A 16,974-nucleotide genomic window follows, 5' to 3' on the forward strand; every position below is an offset into this window, starting at 1 on the left:
CTGGGACTGGTACAGCCAAAACAGGGCTGGTTTCGGGAGGTGGGAAAGGGGCAGATCTTATGCTATTGTCACAGCCTGAGCGTTGGGGCTTGTTACTGGCAGGTGGGTGTTTGGTGTTGACTGAAATAGCAACAGAAAAGGCAAAGGGAAGGCTGGGAGGGAAGGGTCTCAGCCTCCCATTCCCACACAGACGCCTGCCCACCAGCTATTAACATCACCCTGCTAACAACCGCTCTCACCTCGCTCCTGCCACCTCCGTTCCCAGCCCAAAGCCTGGGAAAAAAAACAGAGTCTGGGGAAAAGAAGCCCCGAGGTGCCAAGCCCTGCCTAAGCCTTTTGGGGAGTGGAAGGAGAGGACCCTCACACCTTGGGATGCAAATGGCCAGGGGAATCTCAGTACCCGTGGGAAAAAAGAGAGGGATGCAGGCACAATCTGTCCTCAGTGCATCCCTGAGAACTTCATTAGAGGCAGTAACATCCATGAGAGGAACAAGGGGTATTTAATGCAGTCCACCCATAAAGAGACACCAGAGCCAGGTGACGGGGTCAGCAAAAAAACTGCTTTATTGGTGAGGGCTCCCACGGGGAACCCGTGGCAGCAATCGGGTTCAAGTCCCTGAGAACACACTGTCCATGCTGGTTCCCCATCCCACATCTATTGCATTAAACACATCCTAGTTACAAAAAGCAGACTGATGTTCCAGATACTGGAACATATAAATTAAAGTAAGTGATAGTTACAAGACATTGCAATTTTTTCTTTTCTTTCTTAAACAGATTATCAGAAGGTTGGGGATTTTTTTTTTCCGATCCACAGAAAACGTATAAAAAGCATTTTAAAATCTACATAATTCTCAACGTTTTTTTTTCTTTAAAAAAAAAAAAAAGGCACAGTAAAAAAATACTGGCTTAATAACATATTTACAACGCACCCATTATGGGCTATTTTCACTCAGCTTTGGGTTGGAAATGTTCAGCTCCAGCTGGAGGGTGCAGGGCTGGCGATGGCAGGCAGGGTGGCCGGCAGGGATGCAGGGTCCCTCTCCCTTACCTGCTAAATCCCCCCTGGCTCTTGGCAAGGACAGAGCAGCAGCCAGGCTGGAAAACACTACACCTCCCCATCCAGGCACCTCTCGGGTGTTCTGACCATCGCAGCAGCGCACACAGCCAGGCCAGGGCTGGAAGATGCTCCAGCGCCATGAGAGGGAAGACACCCACACATAGTCCCTGGTCAGACCTTGAAGTGCTGCTTTGCAAAGGTGCGAGGCTGCCTGCGCCCAGCCTGCCTGCACCCGCTGCCGGCCGGGGAACACGCAGGGAGGCAGCACTGGAGGGAGACCCTGGGCAGACACAGCATCCACATCACAGCAGTGGCTTCAAAAACGCTCTTCTCCCACCCCCCCCGTATTTATAGAAAGTCTTTATATTAGTCTCTATAAATCATGCATAGATCAATGCTGCCGGCAACAGTTCAGCCAGTCGGAGGGATCTCCAGGAAACAGAGCCGAGGCCAATGTCAGCTCACAGCCCAACCCACGGTCTCCCTCCAGCGCAGCTCTGCAGCAGTGTTTGCCATGGCCACGTTTCCCCTGCCTGCCTGCCGAGCCAGGGAACAGAACTCGCCTGCAACCCTTCACCCAAATGGGGAGACGGAGCTTTGCTGCTGAGATTTTGGGGTTGGGAGAGAGCATGGGGTAGGCAAGGGGTTACAGGAGCAGAGTAGGGAGGTACACAACAAAAAAAATCTTAACATTTAAAAGTTCAAAAAAAAAAAAAAGAGAAGCAAGCCTGGGGGTGGCAGAGCCACACAGCACCTGCGGTCACTCCTCACGCATGGCGTGGGGCCCGCTAGCGCTGCAGGGGTGCCCAGCAGTTAAGTGCTCAGGACCCATCCCTCCCCGCCGTCCCAGACGGAGCGGACAGCGGGCATGGGCAGGCAGGGCAGGGAACAAGGGGCCGCACAGCAGCCTTCAGTACACACACACTGTGCAATACCACAGCAACGACGTCCATCCGTCTGCCTCATGGCGAGGCAGGACCGACACACCCACACACAGGTCCCACACGCCCGTCGGATACCGGGGAAATTCGGGACGAGGTTGGAGGGGACACGCATCTCCTAGTAAATCACGTTGGCCGGGCACCACGGCGTGTCAGGGTACAGCAGGCAGTGCACAGAGCGAAACCTGCAGAAGAGAGGAGCGGTGCTGAGCACGGGGCAGCAGCAGTCCTGCAGCACCCCGCCTCAGGAGAAACAGGGTTCCCCCGTCTCACCTGGATGGATCCTCCTCGACGGAGAAGGCTCCCTTCATGTGGATGGAGTTGCGCTTGTTTTCAAACATGCCATAACTTAGCGTCACCTGGGGGGAGGAAACACAGAGGGGGTCAGGCAGCTGACATGGACACAGGGATCAAGCAGATGCATGAGGGGAGGCTGCAAAATTCACCCTTTATCCCCACAGGCTCCAGTCGCACTGCGCATCGCCCCAGGGATGGGCTGATGGAGCTTTCCCCCTCCACTGAAGTTTTAAAAGCATGTCAACCAATAGCTTAGCTGTGACACCCAATTTAAGCGATAACATGAAACCTGATGATGGTGCCATGCATCCCAAACCCTCCTTCCACCCCAGGGCATCAGGACAGGAATACCTGTTTGTGAATCTCTGTCTTGGGCACCTGGTGGAGGTTCTCCAGGTGTGAGTGGAAGAGGTTGCTCCGGATGAGCTTCACGCCCAGCACAGACTCAATGATGTAGCCAATGGTGCAGTCATCAGGCAAGCGGATCTTCTCTGCTGTGCTCATGAAGTGGCCCCCGCTGTGGGGAGACAGAAAGGAGATGCAGAGGAGCAAAGCCTAGGGGAATGTGGGCACTCCATGGGGTCTGGACTTGGCCAGTGGATGCCCAGCTCTAACTCTAAGAAAATCAATTCGACTTGGGGGAACTGAGGTCCTTCCCAGCTCGTTTCCAAGGTCCCTGTTGAAACCCCCAGCAAGGCAAAGAACAAGGTGGTAGGACACAGTCTGCCCCCAAAGGTGCTGTCACTGCTCTGTGCCCCACTGGGACCATGGCGATTCCCCATGGGAGAGCAACACCACCACTCTTACCTGGCCCACGGGCTCATCTTCAGTGCCAGCCCCCGGCTGATACAAAACCCCGCTCCGCCCGTGGCAAACCAGAAATGCACAGGGTGCTGCGAGAGAGGGGAAGCAATGGCAGTGAGACTTCCTCCCACCAGCCGGGGAGCAAACGCAAAGCCAAATTAAGCCAGCCCCAATCTCTCACCCCTCTCCTTACCATCTTGTTCTCACTGATTCTCTCTGTAGCCTGGATGGGCCGGTCCAGGCTGGGCTTCCCAATGTAGATGTCCTGTGTGTGAGGGTAGCTGGAGAGCAGCTTCACCAGCATCCGCACGTTCACATAGTTGTCATCGTCCACGTGGCAAAACCACCTGTGTTGGCACCAGTGTTACATCAGGACAGGGCAACCCCCCAAACTCTGTGATGAGATATGACCCCAAAAATGCAAACAGCTTCTGCCTACATTATCCCCCACCCTCACAGCCCCGGCAGCCCCCACGGCAGCCCCAGGCACTGCTTACTTTCTGCCAGACTCGATGAACTTGTCGTACTCCACAGCCATCTTGCAGGACAGGGCCTGGCGGCTGTGGGCAGCCGAGCAGTTGGTGTTGATGACATTTCCTGCAGGAAGAAACGGGGGTCAAAGCCCAGTATCAGGGTGTCCCACACCTCCCCAAGTGGTCAAACTGCAATGCTTCACCACACACACCCCAGGGGCACGAGGGGGATGGAAACCCTGATGCTTGGCGGTCTCTGTGCCATATCATTTTGGGAAAACACTGAATTTCAGGGGGAACGGCTTTTGGGTCTGCATGAGATAAGGGATGCAGATGCACCAAGGCTGAGCCACATCTCAGATTGCTTGTTCTATGTGTGATGCCACCCTACGTCACCTTGCACACCCTGGGGCTGTGCATCAGCCACCGTGGGAGCAGGGGCAGGAGGCAAGGGGGTGTCAGTGAGCCAGCTCCTCCACCCAGGACACCATAGTCAAAATCCTGCCCTATTCCTTCTGCCATTTCTCACAGCAGCCACCTGTTATTTGCTTGCCCAGCTCAAAGGCAATTGCTTTCCGGCCTGAAAAGGAGTCATTTGCATGGGGAGAATAGACTGAGCTGACCCTGGCCCCGGGGAGCGGCTGCCAAGGAAATGCTCCCATGAAACCCCAGCTGTGTTACTGTCAATCTCAGCTCACCCCAGGGACAAACTGGTGCGAAGGCACTCGGTTAGCATGCTCCTCAGCAGCTTATTGCAGGAGATGGGCTGGGCTGACTGGGAAGGAAACTCATTCCCAGGTGGGGGCTCCCAGGCAGAAGGTGCTTTAGGTACCATCTGTGAATGATACAAGTTGCCTCATCCTCAGCCCAGCTCCCTGTGGTGAGGGCTCTAGAGATAGTGTCTAACCAGATGCATTTTGACCTTTTATTTTTTTTTTTTGGAGTTCCCCAGGGCATGGCTGGTGGATGCTCCTCAGGAAACCTGGCCAGGTCACACATGCAAAGGGACAAGGACTACAAACTCACGTGCTTGCTTCTTCAGCTCCTCATCTTCCCCGTCTGTGAAGATGAAGGTCTGAAAGAAAAGATGAGGCACCTTTGAGGACTGAGTAGTTAAGGCCACACACAGGTCTGGACACCACCCAGCACAGCTGGGCAGCACCAGGCATCGGTCCTGTTGGGGCACCGGCGGTGACTTCTTCCTCCTCACTAAAACCCAAAGTGGCACCAGAGAGCCAGGCAAATCCATCACACGCTTGGCCTCAGATTGAGAGGGTGGCCAAGCCATCCTGGCTGACGGTGGCACACACCACCACGCCTCACCAGGGGGCAAACCCCAGCCTGCTCCAGCACCTGTGCTGAGAATCTCCATCCTCTCGCCTTTTCCAGAGGGTAGCAGCAGGCAGGGGGATTTTGGGCAACGTGGGGGCTGTTCCTAGCACAAGGCATGTGCGCAGAGAGGAGCAGGTGACAGGGAGCGGGTGCAGAGCGCGGCTTGATCTGAGCAAGGACTTCAGACTTTAGCCGGCGCGTGCGGCCGGGGATGCCCAAGCAGCTGCCCGGCGGCTCTCCTTGCCCAGGCAGGTGTGTTTGCCTGCTGTGCCGGCTGCCAACCACATCCCCACCTGTGTCAACAGTACACGGCCCTCCCCAGCCACTTTCACAATTCCCCCACAGCTCACCCAAGGAGGGGACAGTCCCTCGAACCCACCCCCCCACAGTCCCCACGGTGACAGGCAGCACCCTGCCTCCTCCCCAGGCACCCAAGCTGCCCGTCTGGCTGCACTCCTCTATTTACACAGCTAATTCCTGGCATATGCCACCCGGGAAGGAGGATTGGGGGGTGGGGGGGACAGACTGTTGTTGGCCTGGGATTTGGGGACAGGCAAGAAGCAGGAGGAGAGAGCAGAGGGTGGGAAAAGGCATCGCCATCAATCAGTGGGCAGCAAACAAAGCTGGAGGAGAGAAACCACAACCAGCTGCCAAGCACTATTAAAAACCAGACGTGCACAAAAGGGCAAAGGAAGAAAGACAAAGGGTTGGGGGGGGAAGGCAGGAGGAGGCGAAGGGGGACGATGGAGCCTGAGCACTAGGGATGATGAATTACAAGTGAGCTGGAAAGCGAGTGTCACCACACAGCCGGCCGGCCCCGGGAACGCGCTGGGGTTTTGTGGTTTGTTTGAGGAGGTGGGTACAATAGCAGGGTTGACTTTACTCAGCAGAGAAGAGTTAAGCGGGCAGCAGTGGTCATTAGCATACAGCTGCGCTGGTTAACCCGGCCGTGTTTGCTCAGGTCCCAAGCAGGAGACTGGTGGGGAGAGCCCAGATCTGCAGGAAGGTTGAATGGGAGGGGAGGAGAGCATGTTCCCAGGGATGGAGCTACAAGTGACCTTTGAGGCTTGAAAAGGAGAAAAAAAAAAAAAAAAAAAAGATGGAAGAGGTTGGAAGGCAGGTTCTTACAAATGCACAACCCATCATGCAGCCTGGTTTTTGGGAGGAACAGAGGTCAGTCCCTCAAGGGGTTAGGAAGGCTGTGAGCGAAGGATCAGGGAACAGGAGACCTGCTGATGAGGACAGGACAGCTAGGGGACAGGGACATTAGTCCACTGGCTGTAGGGCTAAAGATGCCCTGGTCATCATGGTCCTGGGACGCATCCCTGCTGGGGTGGGACCAGGTCAGTGCTGTGCACAGTGACCCCTAAGCAACACGGGGTCCAGCCAGCACTATGCTGCTGGTGCTCATTTCCCCGGGTGCTCAGGGGTCAGGCAGCTGCCTGGAGTATGAGCTGACCCAGGACTGGGGGAGACCACCCAAAAATGCCCAAAACCACTTCATCACAATTCTAATCCACCTCAAGACACGTGGTACCCCAGTACATCCCCACTTCAGCCCTGCCCAAGAGGACAGGGGAGGTGGAGGACACGGAGCCTCTGCACAAGCGAGACAGAAAATGTTTGCCTGATTAGCTCAGAAACGCCGTCCAGCAACTGTGTCTTCAGCCGCTCCAAAAATAACCCTGCAACTAATCCTCCAACTCAGCTGCTATAAATAGACCACAGAGACAATTGTTTCGTACTCGCCTGCACTGAAAAGCTTCGTCCTAACGAGGCATCTTCCCTCTAGCCTCCTTGCAGGGGCTACTGGGGCCTTGCAGGTTCCCCACCTTCCTGCCAGCCTTTGGCATCCCTGATGCAAGGTGCAGGACATCGGGACAGTACCTGGTTTGCAGCAGAGTGAGCGGAATGGGACACTGCAGCCAACATCACTGAGCTGTCACCTCTCAAACCACCAACTCCAGACACAATGGCAGCAGGACCAGCTTCCCCAACCCTCTCCTATGCAGAAAGCATCCCAAGTCCTTGCACTCGCTCCCTTTCACCTCTCTCTCACTTGGCCCCCATGCCAACCATGGCACAGAGGGGTGCCAGGACCTCTCAGGTCCCCCGCAGTAGCTTTTTCCTGCAGGGTTCAGGAGAGGAAGGGCCTGCTGCCACCCCCAGCCCCTGCAGGAAACCTCATTGTTCTCAAAACTGCAGCTTCAAGAAACACAGGATGCCAAATCCCTCCCAAACAATAGCTGCCACCGCTCCATACAGCCCCGCACAATGCGCTGCCTCAGTGTACGGGGACCAAGAGGCACCCAGGGTCCCTGCAGCCAGGATGGGGTCAGCTCTTCCCAGCTGCCTGCAAGGAGCCAGGCAGCCGCCGGCAGCCCCCTGCCTCCTCCTTATTCTTGGGGAGGGCCCATTTCTTTTTTTTCTTATTTTTCGTTTTGCCCTCCCCTTCACTTCTCTTTTCGCGGTGACTCATTTCCCCCTCCACAAACCAAGCTGGTGGGTTTGCTCATGGCTGGGTGCTGTGCAAGGCACCCCACCAGCTGGGGCCACCCTGGGGTCATCCTGTCCCCAGTCTGCATCACTAGCTGGGGTGCAGCCTGCTGCTCTCCCCACCTTCCAGACTCGCCAAAAAGGGGAACCTCAGCCACGCAGGCACCCCTGTGACCCTGCGGTGCACAAATCCTGCCCCCACACCACGTCTCACTTCCCCATGCTGGGAGGATGGAGCACCCCTGGCATCCACCTACGCAGCACCCAGGAGGGCTGCACTCTCTTTCACCCCAAGAACAAGGAACACTCGCTTGGGTGCAGGGGGAAGGAGGCAGAAAAGAGGTGCTGGGGAGAGGGTGGTCAGCCTGCAGCCAGTGGGCAAGGGGCTCTGAGAGAAGGCTACGGTGCTGCTGGAGCAGGTCCCTGCCTGGCTTTGTGTCCCTCACAGCAGATGTTTTCCCTCCAGCCTGTGGTGGATAGGAGGGAAAATCCCCACCTTGCTTCAGCGGGTCAGGAGCATTGCAATGGCAATATCCCTGTGACAGCAGCATCTCCACTCCCCCGTGGTGGTGGTGGTGGTGGTTTTCCCCAGGGGCAACAGGGAACCCTGGCACAGGGGTCCCAGGGTTGGGACCTGCAGAGGCAGGGAAGGGGCTTGCAAGGCCGTGGGCCCTTCCTCCCCCTGCTCCTTTCGGCAAGAGGAAGATTCCTCCAGCGTAATTTTAAATGCTATAATTTTTTAATAACCTCCTTGCAAACAATGAGCTCATTGTGCAGCGAGGGTCCCCCACCCTCCCGCCTGGCACTCCACGCGCGCCGCTTGCCGGCTCTGGGGCTTTTATGGACAAGGACAGCAGCATCATTTAGGACAGGCAATAAAGGGGCCCCTACCCCCCCCCCAAAACCCACACGAGCTTTCCAGGGAAGGACCCTCATACATGAGATGAGTTCTCCAGTGCTCAGCAGGCCCTGGCACACAGCCCAGGGCACCATGGAGCTGGTTTGGTTCGAGCAGCCCCCTTGGCCCCAGCTGCCCCAGCAGAAGCCCAAGTGGACACACACGCTGGCACGCTCCGCCAGAGCCACTCCAAGGATGGGGACTCTGGCCAAGGTGCTAGAGAAATTTGGGAGTTGCCATCAGTGGAACGTGCTCTCCGGAAGGTAAACCCATTCCCTCTGCCCTGAGAGAAGGAATTTTTCAAAGGCTGCAATTATCCTGCCAAGCTGGAGGAAGCCAGAAGATCCCACGCTGGTGGGACTGCAGCCCAGCCTAGAACCCTCGCGGGCACCGTGGTGTGTGCCGAGCCACCGGGCTGCCTTGGGGTGCCCCAGGGACAGGGGACGTTTCTTATGCGACTCTGCCACTACAAATCACTCGACTCAGCAGAAAACCAGTAGGTTTGGACTCAGTCACATCCAGGATTTCTGCTTAATAGCCATTCCCCCCACACACACACACACTTTTCAAGCACAAAGTTTCCCCAGACCATACTCCAGCATCTTAAGGATACAGAGACAGCTGGAAACTCTCCCCGTAGCAAGGAGGGGAAAACTCATAACTTTCCTTCAACAGCAGCTTGTCTGGCCTGAATTGTGCAATTCAAGGAACAGATTTAGCAGGGAATAGGGGTCTGTCCTCCCAGTGCTGAGAGAAGCAGGAAGGAGAAGGGGGTGCCCTTTTCAGTGTCTTGGAAGGGACAGAAGGCAGGAAACTGGGGCTATTGTAGGCAGAACAAAGAGCAGCCAAGGAAAGAGACAGGAGCTATTCCCCATATCTGCCAGGGTCCAGCCTGGAGTCACCTGCCAGATTTAACCCCTTCTCACCACTGCCTGCATCCCTCCTCCTCAGAGGAGGATGGATAGCCAAGAGGGAGGTTGGGATTTGGTGCAGAGAGGAGGAGCAGGGGAAAGAGAGACATGGCATCAGGCACGGGGAATTCTCAGCCCTTGGGTAGGAACTTCCCTACTTCAAGGAGGCGGCATGCACACCCGAGAACTGTCAGTGGAACAAGAACAGAGAGAGAGAGAGACAGGTTGAGCAGAGCCAGGCGTGACTCAGATCAAGAGAGACGTTTGAGCATTGGCAGTGCCCCACTGTCACCTCACCACTCTCCCGGGGCAGAAACCATGGGGCGAGGCAAGAAGGGGATGCAGAAACCACACAACCCTCCCGAGACAGGGAATCAGCAGAGGGAAGCTCCGTGGCACCAGCCCAGCACTCTGCAGGCAAAAAAAAACCCTACACGATGCCAAATTTAGGGGATCCCACAGTGCCCCAAAGCTTCCCAGAGACAGCAGCCACATCTGTGTGGGAAGATTGGAGCAGATTGCCATCAGCAGCATGAGTTCATCCCCTTTGCCTCCATGTGTCGTCCCCCTCCAGCCCTCACTTCGCTCCACGGGAGTTTGCGCCGCCGCCAACTCTCTCGGCAGCTCCTTGTCCTCAAGTGCTGTACAAGGGCTGTCACTCAGCAGCTTGGCTTGTCAGGCGGGCACCTCACCGGGGCTGTGGCCCCCCTGGCTTCATGGCCCTCATCTCTAGGCAACCTGACCTGGACACGGCCGGCTCCGGCTCCCCCGTTCCCATGGAAAGTGCCACACAAGAGGCTGCGAAGCCTTTTCTCTACGCCAGGAGAAAAGGGGCTTTGTTAGCTTGCCCAGGGGGACAGCGTGAGAGCCGAGCCTCGGGTCTCTGGGAATCCAAACGGACAAACGAGGCACAACAACAAAAAAAAAAAAAACCAAAAAAAAAAAAAATAGAAGAAAGACGGAGCTCACAAGAGGGAGGGGGAAAAAAAAAAAGAGCAGCCATTCCCATGATCATCTGTAGGTGCTCAGAGAGGGTTCCCCACCACCACCACTTGCCATCCCGTGGCAGTGACAGCAAAGCATAAAAGAGAGTTCCATTAAATAACTGTACTAGAGAGAGATGGCAGAGCCACTGCCAAGTCCAGGAGACTGAGCACACAAAAAAAAAGGGACAAGATTCACAAGGAATAATGCCCGGGATAAGTGGCAGGAGCCAAGCTCTCCCAGGGTCCAGCAGACCCGGGTGAAGGAGGTTGGGGCGGGTCAGCATCCCCCCCTTGCCTCCCCTCCATCCTCAGCCATTTCAGATTGCCAAGGAAAAGAACAGTTTGCAAGCAAGAAACACAAACCCAGGCCAGGAGGAAACACGTGAAGACAGTAGGATGGAAAGGTTAGCATCAGTCATAACTTACTTGGAAAGCTGTCTAAGGATAGAAAAACCGTCTCAAGTGCAGATGGCAAAGCATATTTCCTAAGGAAACAGCTTTTTTTTTCCTTTTCCCCTTTTTGATTTTGCTTCAGTACTTGAAGGGCAGCGTAAGGGACTGCCAGGGCCCAGGCAGGACATCAGTAAGGTCAGGAATCGGATAAGCTGCAACTGCGCTGGTCCGGGTGAGCCAGAGCAGACCTGCAAGAGCCTCCAGCCACTCCGGTCCTGCCTGGTTCCTGGCAGTGGGACCGAGAGCCTCAGCACATCCCAGCGCTCTCCCAGGCCTGGGTTGCTAAATGGGGTGTCCTTTGGGCAACCAAACAGCAGGCACGTCATGGGCACCTGGCCAAAGCTCACCCACACCCCAGGAGAGCGCTCGCAGGGACATGAATCCACACCAGCCACCAGCGGATGGGTGGCATCCCTACACGGTGCCTCAGTTTCCCCAGTGGAAAGCAACTCGCGGCAAGCTCTGCAATAGGAGCAGCTCAGCAGGAAGGACCCAAGAGCACAGTTTTGGGAGACTGCTGAGCACGAGGAGCCCGGGAATAGCTCCCTCCATCACTCACCCATCCCCAACTCACCCTTCAACGCTGCGTTTCACCCTCCCCAAAACACCGCGGGCTCCAGAACAGCCCGGAAAGCCTCCAAATAACGTCCTTACTCAACGATACGGGAGGAACAGAAAGAAAAGGAGACAATTGCCGGGTCAGAGCATCCCGGACGCCGCGCGGCGAAGGGCAGGGACCGCGGCTGACATCCCCGCCGGCCCGGGGACCGCTCCCATCGCCATCCTCTTACCATGTCGCGATTGCGGGAGATCCAAGTGTCGAGCAGCAGCTCCAGCCGCGCCTTGTGAAACTTCTTGGTGGTCTTGACTGCGATGAAGACATCGCGGGGGGAGATGTCCTCCGCCGGCGGCCGCGGGGGGCTCGGGGGGGCGGCCGGCACCTCCCGCCGGGCTCGGCTCAGCCGCCCGAAGTAATCGGCGAAGCTGCGGAGCCCGGGGGGGCCCTGAGCCGCCGGGGGGGGTGCGGCCGCCGCCCCGAGGCTCTGCAGCGCCCGCTGCGCCCCGCCGGCCTCGCCCCGAGCCAGCCCCGGCCTCGCCGGCGGCTCCACCATGAGCACCAGCAGGCAGGTGAACATGGAGCCCACGAGGGACAAGAGCAGCTTCCTCCCGCAGCTCTTCAGCATCCTCCTCCTCGCCGCCGCCTCCCGGCCGCGCTCCTCCCGCCCCACCGCCCGCGGCCCCTCCGCTCCGCCGCTTTTAAACGGCCCCGGACCGGGACCGCCCCCCGCGGGGCGTGGGAGCGCCCGGCCCGGCCCCGCCCGGCAGCGGCTGCGGCTCCAACCGCGCCCGGGCTGCCCGCCCCGCGCATCTCCTGCCCGCCCCGCGCATCTCCTGCCCGCCTCATACCCGGCCTGCCTGGTCCCTGCTCATCTCCTGCTCACCCCACGGCCATCCTGCTCGCCCTGTGCCCATCTCGCTTAGTCCTGCCCATCTCCTGCTCGCCCCATGCCTGTCCTGCCTGGTCCTGCTCATCACCTGCTCACCCCACGCCTGTCCTGCCTGGTCCTGCGCATCTCCTGCCTGGTCCCTGCTCATCTTCTGCTCACGCCATGGCCATCCTGCTCGCCTCGTGCCCGTCTTGCCTAGTCCTGCTCACCTCCTGCTTGCCCTGAGCCCATCCTGCCTGGCCCCTGTTCATCTCCTGCCTGGTCCTGTTTGTCTCCTTCTCTCCCCATGCCTGTCCTGCTTGGTCCTGCTCATCTCCTGCTCACCCCATACCTGTCCTGCCTAGTCCTGCACATTTTCTGCTCGCCCTGTGCCAGTCCTGCCTGGCCCTGCTGATCTGCCCTGCCTTGTCATTCCTGCCTGGCCCCTGGTCTTCTAGCTGTCCCTTGTCCATTCCACCTGACCCCTGACCTGCCTTGCCGATGGTCAGGAGAACATGGCAAGGTGCAGATGAGCTTGCTCCTCCTCTCCCATCGATGCCCAGGGGATGGCAGGCAGGGTGCAGAATGGGGGTATATCGGTTCCCACAGATCCCAGCACACCAGGAGCATCACTCGATGCTTCATCGGCAGAAATGGACACATTCCCCATCCTGCTCTTCCCAAGCTATCATTTCCCAGAGCTTTGCACTGAGGTTTTCTCACAGCCGTGTCCAAGAAGTTGCCAGAAAGCTGACCAGCCTGACCAAACTCCAGGCAGTTTCCCATCAGTCTCATTTGAGGCCAAGCATAATTTGAAAAAAAAACCCCACCATCCTCCCCCAGAACCACAGCATTCCTCTCACTTCCACCGAGGTCCAGTCTGGTGGGTAAATCTGGCAACAGGGCGCTGGAGGGGCTGTTCCCATTCCCGCTCAGGGAGACACAGAGACCCTCCCCAGACCTGGCTAACTTTGTCCTGGATGCGGCACTGTGCTTCGAAGCCTGTGCTGGTGGGCAGCCCCACAGTGCAGGGGTGCCTGCAATTAAATATCATATAGATGCCGAGCAAGCCCCGCCACCGATTGCTAACCATGGTAATGATGCTGTGTTAAATGAGACACCATTTTCCCAGACAGGCATTGGGAAAAGTGGTGACTGGGAGGGAAAATTGGGTTGAAATCTCATCCTGGATATGCCACCAACCTGCTATTTTACAGACGCCAACCCCTGGGGCCTCTCTTTCCCCCCTCTCTGCAGGCAGGGAGCTCTTGGGGTTTTCTTTCCCAGTATGTGTACACAGCTACAGGGAGGCAGATTTGGGTTTGGGCCTGGGCTGCAATGTAATGCCATAATCAGGGGCTGCTGCATTTTTGGGCAGGGACCTTGTCCAACTTGAATTTTTCCTGCAGTCACGTGCTCCATTCATCTCTGGCACTGGATAAACAATACCATAATACCAGGCAGGACGAAGCAAAGAGACTGCTTCCTCAGGCAAGCCCCAGCATTTGCCTTCTCCTGATTTTAGGCTACACATTCCCTTGGTCAGCCCTTGAACAATGGCCCCAGGCTAGAAATGCTCAGGGAGGCTGTGGGGTTTGGTTTTGCACAGCACTGCCTGTGTCTGGGGAGAGAACTATGCTGCCAAAGAAGCCTCCAATAATAAAAGAAAAAAAAAAAGAACCAGTTAGACCGTACAAACACAGGAACCGAATCCCACACTCCCCACTTCCCGCTATTGCTGCAGAGCTCAGCCTTCCAGTCTCAATTTGCTTTTTCTTTTTTTTTTTTTGGGCGCCCTTTGTCTCCCACCCGATGGTACAGCAACTGCGACTCAAGAGGCAGCTGAAAAGCCCGATCGGCAAAACGCTGAATGAAGAAAGAGCCCCTTTCTCCAGGAGCCAAAAAGTGAGGAAAGGCACTTTTCCCCCGACCAGCTGCTCTCCCACTTCTACAGCCTCGGCTGGCTGGGGACACGTGCCACAGCCAGATGTTGGGGTCCTGGCCGGCGCCGTGGGGCAAATGACAATACGGGCTCTGTGCGCTGCTGGTCCCCGAGCGATGCAGCACAGTCTGCAGAGCTGCTGTGCCGCTGCCAGTACTGGCACAAGGGATCCCCCACCCCAGGCTGGAGCTTGTATCAGCCCAGCCGTCCGAGGTCAGTGAGCCGCGGCACCAAGGCAAAGCTGTTCTTTCTCTGGCATTGTCTTAGTGGAGCAAGACTCCCCAGGGACCGGCTGGCTGCCGGCTGTGTCCCTGCAGACTTTCTTTCCAGGCGCCTGGCCTCCCGGCTTGACCCTCACCTGCCATGTGGGTGTCCCCAGTGAGGCACTGTCCCCCTCGGAGAAACAGTGATGGAATAAGCAGTATCCCTGCTTACCCCTCAATGGGCACAGGATGGTAACAAAGAGGTGCTGAGCAGGCAGCTGCCATGGGGGAGATGCTCTCAGGAGCACCCTACGCCCAGTTTGTTGGCATTCAGGCACTCTTCTGGGTGCAAAGGGTCTAACTGTAACCAGGGTGGCCCCAGTACTAGAAAAATTTGGGTACCCCATAAATAAAAGAGCCAGAGGAGAGGAATGGTCACATCTGGTCTGCAGAAGGGATGCCAGGGCTCAACTAGGAGTGGAGTCTCACTTCCTCCCCCAAAAAGGAACCCATTTTGGATGCAGCCCACAACCCACCCCTCTGAGATGTCACAGGGCGAGCCCAGCTGTGGCTGCGGGATGGCAGCATTCTCTCTGCATTGCCTGGCCCCAAAGGGATCAATCCAAGACAGATCCCACTGCCCAAGTGCCCCAGACCTCAGGGATATGTCCTTTGCAGAGGAACCCCACCAGCTCATTCCCACTGCAGGCAAATCTCACCAAAACCCGATACTGGTTTTCCACTGGAGCTGGCTGGATTCAGCCCCGCACCGACCCAGGACTAGAGCTGCACGTGGGGCATCTCCCTTTCAGCTGTACCACGGTATTAGGTCAGTTTAAATTGGTTTAAACTCTCCACATCGCCCCTGCTTGCAGCCTGACCCTGGCACTCAATAGGTGGTCGCTAAGAGGCTCCCAGGTTCTCAGGGCTGCTAAAAACGGTTAATAAATCCCCAGTAATAAAGTGTTCAGGTCATCTGAGAGAAACGCTGTGCTTGGGCTGCAAAGCTGCATTGTCCGCCCAGAACGATTTATGCGCTTCGTCAGACAGGGGTTAAAAGCTCTGTCAGGCGCCGACTCCACCACAATCATATTGTCGTGGGTATTTAACAGGGTTCAGTCCCAAAGCAGGGCTGGGCAGTTGTTGTTCTGACCGCACAGCCAAAGTGTGTGAGGGAGACATCGGAGGAAGGCAGCCTGGGAGCTGGATCCTGCCTGTGCCCCCCTCCACCCTTTTGCTTTTCCTTTCTGGGATTTTCAGAAAGCACAAAAGAGACTTTGCATCAATTATTGGTAGGAGAGCGGCAGCACCCTGCGGCAGACTTCTGTCCTCCTGGCCTGGGTTTGGTTAACTTCCCATTGTCTGATGGACTCTGCTATTCAGGGCCAGTGCAAGGGCTCGGTTTTTTTTTCATCGACTGGGTTTTTTTTAACCACCCTGGCAACAAAAAACCTTTCTGGCTTGGTGGCAGAGCGTCTGGCAGTGCCATCAGGTTGGCTCTGGAGAGCAGAGCATGTTAGCGCCTCCCCACCCAACACCCAAGTCTACTGCAACGGATGTTCATGAAGCATCTCCTGATGCTCAACTGTCCCCATCCCCATTGTCCCCTGATGCGCTCCAGCTCTGACACGGCTCTACACAAGGACCTGCTGCAAACCCCGTCAGCCCTCTGTGGCCTCAGACCCTACATCACATTCTCCCTCCACCTCGGGGGAAACTGCGGGTCCCCTTGGCGGGGTGGGGGCAACACGATGCGATCCGTGCCGGGCACTTTGAGATCCCACGGGCCGGGAAGCTATACAAATGCAAAGCGTTATTATTTTCCTGGGGCTGAAGCAGAGGCCTGAGAAAGGTTGAAGGAGAGAAGCAGTGAGTGAGGAACAGCGGGGGATTTAGCTCCTGAAAAGGAGCCGGGGAAAAAAGCGGGCGAAGAGTTTCATTGTGCGCTGGGCAGAGGGGGTCACGAGCAAGTTAAACTGGTTAATGTATTGGAGCAGCTTCCTCTGAGCTGCTGGGAGCAAGCAAAGCCCAGCAACAAAAGGCCGAGGGAGCATTCTTGCAGGGAAAGTGGGCTCTCTTTAAAAGGATTTGATTTCTTTTCTGTCAGTTGAATGGAATTTGGTGGTGACTCCTCCAGGTCTAAGAATTTGGGGCTTTGGCAGTAGTGGTGGCGGGAGGGGACAGTCCCCATCTCCCCCTCCCTGCTCCCACATTCTTCTCCATCTCCAAGCCCCGCTGCCCCCAGATTACAGCCCTTGGTGTTGCGGGGGGAGAGGGGCTTGGGGAACACAAGCGGCCCCATAGACACGCTGATCCTGAAAGAAAGCGAGGGGCACGGGGCCATCTCCACCCAGCCTGGTTTCTCATGCTCCCTATTCAGCCCAGGGGAGGGAGGTAGAAGTGGGGAGAGGGGAGGGCGGTGGGGCAGCCGCCGCTGATTCGATGCCCCTCTCGGTGCTTCATAGTCATGGTGGACCTCAGGCAGCTTCAGCAGCGTAAGGTGTGTAAGGAGACCTTTCTGCTTCTTCCTTTGGGAGGTGAATTTTTAATGTTAAAACCATGGGACAAAGGTGAAAACAGGAGGGAAAAGGGAACCTGAACTAGCCAAGCAGCTGGATCAGAACCCATTTTCCCACAGCTTGTGTACTTCTCTCCTACCAACAGCAGCTCCTGGTGCAGACCTGGGTTTCCCACCTCAAAATCCCCTGGCTAGCAGGCAGGAGACCCTTTCTCTTTGCAGGGCCATGGAAG

At 56.7% G+C, this 16,974-nt stretch overlaps 1 protein-coding gene across 1 annotated transcript; it reads right to left on the reverse strand.

The window, feature by feature from the left end:
• Positions 1 to 545: 545 nt before the first annotated feature.
• LFNG (LFNG O-fucosylpeptide 3-beta-N-acetylglucosaminyltransferase) lies at positions 546 to 11,873 on the reverse strand. Its single transcript, XM_054080919.1, has 8 exons — positions 11,443 to 11,873; positions 4,602 to 4,650; positions 3,600 to 3,699; positions 3,296 to 3,449; positions 3,106 to 3,191; positions 2,650 to 2,815; positions 2,275 to 2,360; positions 546 to 2,186 (listed from the first exon to the last, which is right to left on the reverse strand). Exons 1-8 carry the CDS (start codon positions 11,833 to 11,835, stop codon positions 2,120 to 2,122), a joined length of 1,101 nt encoding a protein of 366 aa, XP_053936894.1. The 5' UTR covers positions 11,836 to 11,873; the 3' UTR covers positions 546 to 2,119.
• Between the last annotated feature and the right edge of the window lie 5,101 nt (positions 11,874 to 16,974).

The sequence above is a fragment of the Cuculus canorus genome, chromosome 15 (genome assembly GCF_017976375.1).
Source record: "Cuculus canorus isolate bCucCan1 chromosome 15, bCucCan1.pri, whole genome shotgun sequence".
In the NCBI taxonomy this organism is placed as follows: Eukaryota; Metazoa; Chordata; class Aves; order Cuculiformes; family Cuculidae; genus Cuculus; species Cuculus canorus.